Here is a 10,174-nt window from a genome sequence, read left to right on the forward strand (position 1 = left end):
TGTTTACAGATATCAGATAGCTGATGTTATCATCTCATCTGCACCACAGTGAGCTTTCGGTTTGTCCTAAGGAGGCTCTTGGCGAGATCACTCACTCATAACACTACATTTGTACTACAACATTTGTGTATAATGCACTGTGCAGGTTTGCACTGTATTCAAATGGGATGCAGAGAGCATATAAAACGAGACAGTTTCACTGAAGGAGCTTTAAAATGGCGGCTGCTGCTTGAATACATATTGAATGTGCTAAACTGTTCACTGGTATTGAATTTTTAACAACCTTGTCTTGTATCTGCCATATGGAGAAACTACTGACTGACGCTTTTGTACAAATAAGTCTGTAGCATCCAGAGCTGTAAGTCTGGGGCGAGCTCTTTTCTTTGTTAGGGTTTATGATCCTTTTGTTTTCATGTCTTGCATTCCTGACCCTGCCCTAAAAGAGGGACAGTAAGATCATTTGAACCCTTTTGTTTCAGGCTCTGAATGTGTTGGATGGAAGCATTGTGAAAACATGTATCTTATAAACAAGAATAAATTGAATATGTTGAGATGTGTATATGAAAATAAAGAATATATTCATTACAAAAAGGGAGAGCGTAATTGCAAATCAGTGTCTTCGGTTCCTTTTTACAAAGTGTCCAGTGGGTAGTGTTCGTGGTGACGGCAGCATCTAAAGTGTAATTTATGCCCATGCATCCTGCTTCCTAACCCCCAGAACATCAGGCCTTTTTTTTCCAAGTTTTATCTGAAGAACCAGAGAAACCACACTCTGCCATTGTCCTCCACGACAATATAGATTTCCTCATCCTCCTCTTCCTGCCACCTTGGTCAGTACGACACAGCTACCTTCCCTGTGCAGGGCCTCTAAATGCTTTCAAACTGAACTTGGGCTGGAGTTTTTAAGTGTCACTAAACTGACCGATGTGGAGCTGAATTAAACTAAACAAGCTGAAAGGTGTTGTCATCATCTGTAGCTGGATGTCGTCATATGACTGAAATGCAGCTCTTCTTTACATCAGCACCTACTTCACAGGGATCAGGCTGCCTTGTCCCCTCTCGTGTGATGTAAAGATGCGCTTTATTGCATTTGAACTGACGGGGATGGGCCGCTACGCCCCCCTGGCCCACTTATCATGGGTGAAGAAACAGGGACGTCTGCAGCTCAGATAATGCTGGTCGAACGAAGAAAACATGTGAGTGCAGTGAGTAGATAAGAAACCGTTTAGCTCTGCTGCCTAGGTGTGTGAGTACTACGTGGTTTCCGTTACTTTGGCACATGCAGGGATTAAAGTGGCCCGGGGCCAGCCAGGGGCCGGGCTCCGCCCCCACCTCCTTAACATCGCATCCTGAAAGGGTCAGCTTCAGCTCCAGGCTGTGAGCTACAGTTCATCCACGAGACAGATGCTCAGGACAAAGCTATTAAGCAAAAAATAATAACATTATTACTTTTATCTATCTATCTATCTATCTATCTATCTATCTATCTATCTATCTATCTATCTATCTATCTATCTATCCATCCTTCGTGCGCTTTTACGCACGGCACCTCTCACTTCCTCATTCACCACAGCTGCAGGAACAAGTCGTAAACATCAATGAGCGCGTGACTCCCGCCCATCAACAACAGCGTCAAAACTCTAGTAGTAAGACTGACCTTGCTCCGCCTCTCCTCCGCTCACTTTTGGAGAAAGTAAACAGCTCGGATGTACACACCTTATCGCTCGCAAGCAGGCGCGTAAGTGCCTTGCGCTATCCGTGGTATCTAAACAACAAAACAAGCAACCCCGCCAGAGAGCTGCAGCAGACGCGTTTGAGGCAGGTTGTTCTCTCGGCATGCAGGCGGACAACAGAAGGCCAAAGTCTGTCTGTTCACAGAGAAGACAAAAGGATGATATGTGATCACCTGAGCCGATTGTTGGCACTTCACGTGATTTTCTGCGCCATGCGAACACCTTCCATCGTCCAGGGCGCACGAGGTTTCGAAAATAAAGGTAGGATAACATTTTTGACGGCCTATTGTTATCTACAGTGCCAGCAAAACAGAAACACTTAGAGTAAAATAAGTGGAGAAGTTGGGTAGATTTTTAAAAAATAAGCTCATATAATGAGTATCACACTTGTCTGTTACCCCCCTCACTCCACCTCGTCAGTGTCTATGATGCTGGATGAGGAACCAGAAAACCCAAAATGCTTTGCTGAAGGCAGGAAAGACTTCACGTGCTTCTGGATGGAAGATGAGGAGAGGGCCGGCTCTGTGGACCAGTACTCCTTCACATACACCTACCAGTAGGTCACATCCAGTTTGGAACAGTGTGTAAGCCGTGTGGTGCCTGTAATGATAGTGTGGGCCTTTAACAGCGTCCAAAGTTGACCATTTTTCTTTATTCTTCTTATTTTTTCCATTGCAATAGGCTAGAAATTAAACCATTTAGGAATTCATAAACCAGGGTGATTGTATAAGTAATTTAAGACTCAAAAACTGTTTAACAGCCTGTTGTGGGGGCCTGATATTTAAGAAAAGGTCAATATATCAGTCTGAATATATAAATAATAGTACACTTCAGCATAGCCCTGTATTAGAATTCCCAGTAAGTATATTCTCAGTGTTTCTGTCTTCCTCTGTCCCGAGCAGAAATGAAAACAGCAGCAGGTGCCCACTGAGAGTCCTCCGTGCAGCAGGTGGCAGGAGGCTGTTCGTCTGCCATCTGAACCGAACCCAGATGTTTGTCCAAATGGACATCCAGGTTGATCGAGATGGAAGACAGATCCACCATCGCAGCCTTCTCGTCGAGCTTGTCTGTAAGTGCAAACTGTGCCACTGCTTCCACTGAGCAGTGAGGAGTGCATCTATTGCCTCTAAATTTCCCACCTTTTTTTTTTTTTTAAGCTGATATTGATATTTTTTACTTCTGACAATGGATCTAGGTGTGAAAGTGGTTGCTTGTAGTGACAAACTTATAGAGAATTATCACCTGACTGCAGTTGCCCTCAACTTTGCAGGGAGTTCTAGTGTCTTTGAGTTTACAGTTTTGGTTTTACGGGCTCACAACCTGTTTTTGTTCAGTCACACAGCTCAGATGCCAACTGGCAAGATGGCAAATGTAAAATGTTGCGTTTACGGCTTGTTTTCGCCGCTCTCAAATGCCTCAAAAAATTGTTATCGCAGACAGAGTTTTCTAAAGGACTGATCTTATCTCAACTTCCCTCCTAACAAGCTGCCTCCTGTCTCTCTGCATTGCAGTTCTTCTGGACCCTCCGGCCAACGTGACAGTGAGCAGCACGGGCCAGCAAGGCCAGCTGAATGTCAGCTGGGTGCCTCCACCGCTCAAGTACATGGACGACAGCATGATGTACGAGGTCAGCTACACTACAGCGGACAGCCACGTGGGGCAGGTATGACGGTTATTTTAATGTCCTGCATGACCTCAGTGATATGTTAGAGGCTGTATAAAGCTTTAAGCAGCAGGATAGTCGAAGGCTAGGTGCACACACGGACCCATATTGATGAGTTGAGGACTGTTTTGCAGGTAGAGGAGGCACGAGCCAGCTCAGAGTTGATCCTGAGAGGCCTGCAGCCAGGTACGAAGTATAAGGTGCGAGTCCGTGTAAAACTGGACGGGATTAGCTACAACGGCTATTGGAGTGCCTGGAGTGACCCGGTGTTCATGGAAACACTCCCTGCACGTGAGTATTCATTCACATAAGCTATATGAAGATGTGTCATATATTCCCAGCAGCACAGTTTTGTCTTGGAAGGAAATATGTAGTCTGACATTCTCACTGTATGTAGTTAGATTACTTTTGTTTAGTTTGTTCCCAATGGTTTGCATTGACTGTCATTGGATCATTCTGTGTCTCCACCAGAACTTGATCTTCTCATCGTGTCCCTGACTCTCATCATCTCTTTCGTCCTCGCTGGGCTGTCTCTCACTATACTCCTATCCCATCGCAGGTCAGTAAACCGGGAAGACACGCAAAAGATCTGGTTGCCACTGTCAGAATGTTGCAATACAGATTAATGCAAAAAAACACAAATGTCGAATTGTATTTTAAACATCTGGGCGCCTTTCAGGTTCCTTGTGAAGAAGATTTGGCCGACTATTCCGACACCTGACAGCAAGTTTCAAGGCCTTTTTACCGTTTATGGTGGAGACTTTCAGGTAAGAACAAGACAAGTCCACAGCCTTTCTATGGGCTCTGTAGTTAACACACAAGGCTGCTTTATGCTAAATGCTAACCTGTCACAATGACCAAGCTAGCATGCTGATGTTTAGCGGGTATAATGTTTACCATGTGGTTCACCATCTTAGTTGAGCGTGTTAGCATGCTAACTTTTGTTAATTAGCCTGCATATCAGTAAATTGTTTCTGAGCTTCTCTCACTCGAACAGCGACCACTTGAATCGTGAGGTCTGTTCCTTTTAACCAAGGTTTCAAAATCCTTTGTTTTGTTTTTGTACAGGAGTGGTTGGGGCAGACCAACGGAGGTTTATGGCTGACTCCAGCCTTTTTCACCTCAGAAGAATGCCCTTCTCCCCTGGAAGTCCTATCAGAGTTCAGCCTTTGCCCCTCACTGACTTCCCCGCCACTGCCACCGAAGACCTCTAGAGCTTTGACCGGAAGCAGGAAGGAGGAAATGGATGTCAGGAAAGGGCTGGACGAGAGAGAGCCACTGGAAAGGGTCGATGCAGCTCTGACAGAGGGATGGAGAACCACAACACACGACCAGTGGCTGATGGACCGCTTACGGGCGTTCCACCGGAACCCCATTCCGTCCTCCCAGTCCTCTCTCCTGGAGTCTCAAGACGCCTACGTCACCCTGAATGCCAACAACCGCAGTGAGGACGATCACCTGGATGACATCCTCGAGGAGGCCTTACCCCTTGAGGTGCTTTTTGCCTCCAGAAAAACAGTGTTGTGTGAATCCCACTCTGACCTGGGATCCGTGCAGCAGAGCTCCGGGTCGGGTCGCCTTTCGTCACAGTCCAGCTTTGAGTACCCAAACCATATCTGGATGTCCAAAGGCCCTGGGTACACCTACATGGCCGTGGCAGACTCTGGGGTCTCTATGGATTACAGCCCCATGAGCAGAGTAGAGGACATTGGAAAAGTGGTTATCTACGCCAATGAGTACAGGAACGAGATCCCTGCTCATAAAAGACCCTTCCTGTCGAGGCAGCACCCTGTCAATGATGACGGCTGAGAAGGAACTAAGCTGGATAGGCTGCACATGGACTGAGCCTTGAAGCAGGCTCTGTGAAGGGTATTTGGATATTCACCCAAAGCTACATAGCCTCTCTTTAACAGTAAGAGAGGTGTAACAAGGATTTGGAAGCTGACTGATACAAAGGTGTAAGCTAAAGGACTCAGGAGGAAGAGTCCACACATCATTTCTACTTTATCCAATCCATCCCTGGTCTGTACAGGACAATACCATTACATGGAAATGACAGCTGGTATTCAATGCAAAGGTCTGCATACTGATCTGTGAGTATCCTATCCTGTGGATCAGATCAAGGTGTTATTATTCAAGTTCCAGAGTGCCTTTATAATGATTTATTCATATTTGAGCAAAGTGTACTTTGGCTATTAGGTTAAAATACAGAGTAGACCTCCTAAAATGGAAGACTGTGAACATAACTGGCCAATGCTCTTTCCCCGTCCCTCTTATATGTCTTAAAGAATAGGCTTGGTGATATTCTATATTTTTTGTATCGCCAACAAATCCCACAAAAACACAAAATCATTGATTAATTTATTTCTCTATAAGTCTTGCCTGTGTAGCCAAAGCCTTACATGGCTTATTCGTCTGTGACATACTGTAGAACTTTTTGCTTAGCAGCTCTGTGATGCATTCATGTCACATCAGAGGTACCCTAATTACGATGGTCTGACTTGTAAGCAGAGTTCCTGTCAACTTCCAGGTTGTAATTTGTGACTAGGAAACTGATTTTTTTGAAAGTTCTGATATATCCAACTTGTAACTGAAAAACAAGTACGGATGCCTCACATTAGCATTTGGCAGGCATGTTTACCATGTTCGCCATCTTACTTGTTATCTTTGCAGCTAAGTGTTAGCATTCTAACATTTGCTAATCAGATCTGATCATGGTGGCAGATCAAACACTTCCTGACATATTTCAGCCCGTACTAAAGCGGCAGACTGGCTGAACAACACTGCCATCTGTAGAGCCAAGCAACTAACAACATGCCAATGAGTCAACCATTGTGACATGTTCCTTTATTGTGATGAACATAGGTACAGGGGCTTAATTATTTAGTGTCAAACTCACAGGCCAATTACTACTTCTTGACTAATATTTGCTAAAAACTACAGCGCCCACTGGAGTATTGCCAATCTTATCCTTTAAAATTCCCTCAAATTTAAATCACACAGCTTTCACTGGAACCCTACAGCATTATGTCGATGTCATTTCCAAATGTGAAGAAACTCACTGTACTTGTAAATAATATCATGATGCTTTTTGTATTTTATCACGTGTTTCAGAGGACAACTATGTCAGTAAGATGTTGCCATTTCCCAAACGCATAGTCCAGGAACAAATAAATACAATGACTACTACTGTAGGCTTCATAGGAAGGTTTTAAGGCAGTACTAACTGTTGTTGTTAATAAGTCTCCGACTTGTCATGCCTAAGTTGTGTTTTTAGCCACTGCTGCCATCTAAAGAGCAGAGCATTTGAAGTGTGTCCGAACCTTCACACCTCTATTCAAAACATTTACATTCATTGCAGTTCTAAAGTCAAACTGAAACATGTATTTATATTTCTCATGCTTGCCTGCTTTTGTGTCTTAGGAAAAATATCTTGTGACTAAAGTTGTTTTATATAACTACATTTCTATACGATGATGATGATATATTTTTGAAAAAAATGTGTGACTCAAAAAGAAAATAAAGTTTTAAAGCTCAAAACCCACAACTGCTGTCTCTTACAAATTGTTGCGTGTTTTTTCAAAACTAATTAATGATTTATCAAAGATGACAAAAGTAAAACGTGTACTTTGTATATTTTCTGATTTGTAAAATAATTTAACTGTAACATCAGCCACTAGTCCAACATCTCACACATTTAATCACTGATTCCTTCCTGGTATCCCTCAAAGGGTTACAACATAAAACTAAGAAGTCATGAGATGATTTAGGGCATGAGAAAGAAGAAAACAGGTTAATATGGTATACAAAATATATATTTATTTTTAACATACAGTGTCGATTTCTGACCTTTCTTTTTTGTCTTTTAAGGGGGATCGCAAGTCAACTTTGCTTAGTTTATAGAAGTCTTGTGCCAAAAATGTTGGAACCACTGTTCAATAGCCCAGTTCCTCAATGTCTATGCAATGTTTAATATATTACTCATGTGTTAGACAAAGCTTTATGTCATCAACAATTGTACTAAAATGTTGTGCATCTACAACCACTTTGTTCCTGTTAACTCACAGATTACATCATGCTGCAGCACAGATAAGACGACAAGTTAGACTGGTTTTATCATTTAACATCAGATCTGCTTAACTTAAAAAATGAAGTGTAACATTGACGAAGGCCGTCTTTATTGTAGTACGTCTCCTCATCACCGCAAGTGCTTAACTGTTTAAAGATAAAGGTCCAGTGCGTAGGGTTGAGAGGGATTTAGGGGCAGAGATATAAAGTAATGTTCATAATTATGTTTTTCATTAGTGTATAATCACAGAAAACTAAGAATCTGATGCCTTTGAATGAGCCTGTCATATCCACAGGGAGGGAGTTGATCCTCTTCCACGGAGTCCGCCATGTTTCTACAGTAGCCCAGAATGGACAAACAAACACTGGCTCTAGAGAGGGCCTTTTGCATTTTTAACGGCCACGATACGGGAGGGTGAGAGAAAGGGTGTCCAGCTGGTTGCCATCTGCAAACTCACCACTAGATGTAACTAAATCCTACACACTGAACCCTTTAAACCAATCAGAGCCAAAAAAAATAGCATTTTGCTGAACAAAACTCCAAACTGACTTGACTTTCAGTTACCCCCTCAGTATTTGATAAAGACATTGTCAAACCATCTTAAACTCCATTAAACCATCAGGGAAAATTAACAGCTGCCACTCTTGGGCTACATCTGGTCTGTCCTCACACTCTTTGGTACTAGCGGCCCCTGTGATGCCTGTCCTGGAAAGGTAAATGTTCCACACCTCCTGGAGTCCAGCTGCTGCAGCTTCATAGCTTCTGTCTCGGTCCAGAGTACATCGTACCTGGAAATAGCGATCAAGAACATCAAGGATGGGATCTGTGGTGAAGGCATCCCCACTAGCATTCACAGTGTCCACTTCTGACTGGAAAGAGACGATGAGACGGCAGGGAGCCGAGCTCGAGGAGCGCTGTTTCAGGAGTTGTGTGAGAAAGGCAGAAGTGTCGCACAGCAGCGCAGACAGGTGTGCAGCACGGGACTGCTCTCCTGGGTGAAATCCACTGTGGCTGACACCTCCAGGACCACACAGGTAGGCCTCCAGCCTGTCCACTATGATGAGTGAGGGAGGTGAGGGAGATGTGTTGGTGGACTCATGAAGGCTGGCGACCTGCTGCAGCAGTTCCTCCACTGTCCGGGGATAGGAAAACTTGATTTTCTTTAAAAAGAAAAGAAAGAAAGATAGAACTTAAACTAACACAAAGAAGTAGAATGAGTCTATGAAATGTCAAAGATTAGCGGGAAAATGCTCATCACAATTTCTCAGAACGCCACGTTATCAATCCAAAAAACACAAGTAGTTCACTATCACATAATACAAAGGCTCAGACTAGTCAAGCACCACTGCTATCCTCTGGTTTCTGCTTCGTGTGGTCTCAACTGACATACCGTGATAAGAAAGGTTCAGAAACGTTTCTTAATTAGCCAACTAACTGACAACAATGTTTTGTCAATAGATACTTTCAAGTTATTTATCAAGTAAAATGCTAAAAATTGTGCTTGTCTCATGATCTGAAAATTTGTGGAACTGAAGTTTTTATCAATTTTCTTCAGTAAACAACAATTTTCTTTACTTCTTTGATATAAAAACTTTAAAAAAAATAAAAAAAAATAAATAATATGTCCAATGTATAAGAACAACACTTGCGCTTGTGTGAGTGATATATCTAATTATATATTGGTAGATTTTCATCATCATTTTATAGGGCTGAAGCTGGCTTTATATTTGTTGAGTTGCCAGGTAAAATGGCAAATTCTCTCTTGCTGGTGAGTCATTAAAATTAAAGCCATTGATAAATGTTCGTGACTTGGCCATCAAATCCACATGTACAGTTACAAATGCTGATAAGTGACTGAAAAGGGTTTTTAGTCACCAAAATCACTCAAGTGTTGAGCTGAAAACTTTGATGAAAATTTAATAAATTGTGGTCCAAATATCCTGCAGCTCAAGCTACTGAGGATTAACACCAGCCAGGGAGATTTTCACAACCTGGCAACCCAAACATTGGTCTCAAAACTGGCTTGATCTATAAATCATTAGTAAATGATTAATTAACCATGAATAAATCCAACAGTTACGACGTAAAAGCTCTTTAAACGGGTAAATATATGATGCACAGAGAGGAAAGTGGTCTCTACCTTTAGACTCTCTGGGCTCAGGTTGGGAACACATTTCTGCAGACACACAGGAAGGCTTTGAATTTGTGTTTGGGTAAAGAACATCACTTTTATCCCCATCTCGGAGGCAGCTGTCACGGCCGCCAGCAGCAGCACGGAGCGGCTGATGCTGTGGTCCCCGAGCACCAGCGTGCTGCATGTGGGAGGCGATGGAGCAGATGGAGCAGTGGCCTGGAGGTTCTTCGTCACATCCGTTTGTGACATGAAAGTCCTGAACACAAGCGTTAAAATGTCTGTCATGACTAACGCTGTGATGCCTCACACTTTGCTGTGCTTGTGTCGTCTAATAATGCTGTTCACGCTGAAGCTTCCCGCGTCTGTTTACATGATGCACTATGGTGTTCGTGCTGGTGCGGTCCGTCGGGAAACGCGTTTTGCACTGTACCGTTCCGCTGCGGTTCTCGGTGTACACACTGGCTATTTCTATAACGAGTATTTTGATAGAAATGTGGCCATGTGATGCATGACTGTGTTCGGGAATGTTTCGGCAAAGTTTACAACCCTATGGTGTGGGAACACGAGCAAAAAAA

General features: G+C 43.2%; 2 protein-coding genes across 2 annotated transcripts; one reads left to right on the plus strand and one right to left on the minus strand.

Moving 5' to 3' along the window:
- Positions 1-1,699: 1,699 nt before the first annotated feature.
- epor (erythropoietin receptor) lies at positions 1,700-6,943 on the plus strand. The gene is made up of 8 exons (XM_084371350.1): positions 1,700-1,994; positions 2,154-2,289; positions 2,636-2,802; positions 3,245-3,396; positions 3,531-3,687; positions 3,868-3,955; positions 4,076-4,163; positions 4,465-6,943. Exons 1-8 carry the CDS (start codon positions 1,892-1,894, stop codon positions 5,203-5,205), a joined length of 1,632 nt encoding a protein of 543 aa, XP_084227476.1. The 5' UTR covers positions 1,700-1,891; the 3' UTR covers positions 5,206-6,943.
- Positions 6,944-7,193: 250 nt separating this feature from the next.
- Positions 7,194-10,165, minus strand: swsap1 (SWIM-type zinc finger 7 associated protein 1). The gene is made up of 2 exons (XM_084371351.1): positions 9,606-10,165; positions 7,194-8,625 (listed from the first exon to the last, which is right to left on the minus strand). The coding sequence occupies exons 1-2, from the start codon at positions 9,882-9,884 to the stop codon at positions 8,056-8,058; spliced, it is 849 nt and encodes a 282-aa protein (XP_084227477.1). The 5' UTR covers positions 9,885-10,165; the 3' UTR covers positions 7,194-8,055.
- Between the last annotated feature and the right edge of the window lie 9 nt (positions 10,166-10,174).

This window comes from Pagrus pagrus, assembly GCF_965226575.1.
Source record: "Pagrus pagrus genome assembly, chromosome: 13".
In the NCBI taxonomy this organism is placed as follows: domain Eukaryota; kingdom Metazoa; phylum Chordata; class Actinopteri; order Spariformes; family Sparidae; genus Pagrus; species Pagrus pagrus.

Excerpts from the sequence above, each read along its gene's own strand:
- epor (XM_084371350.1), top strand. The coding sequence starts at position 1,892 with ATGATATGTGATCACCTGAGCCGATTGTTGGCACTTCACGTGATTTTC. Across the intron at positions 2,290-2,635 it reads TCCTTCACATACACCTACCA|AAATGAAAACAGCAGCAGGT; the intron begins GTAGGTCACATC and ends TGTCCCGAGCAG. Across the intron at positions 3,956-4,075 it reads ATACTCCTATCCCATCGCAG|GTTCCTTGTGAAGAAGATTT; the intron begins GTCAGTAAACCG and ends GGCGCCTTTCAG.
- swsap1 (XM_084371351.1), bottom strand. The coding sequence starts at position 9,884 with ATGACAGACATTTTAACGCTTGTGTTCAGGACTTTCATGTCACAAACG. Across the intron at positions 8,626-9,605 it reads TGAGCCCAGAGAGTCTAAAG|AAAATCAAGTTTTCCTATCC; the intron begins GTAGAGACCACT and ends TTCTTTTTAAAG.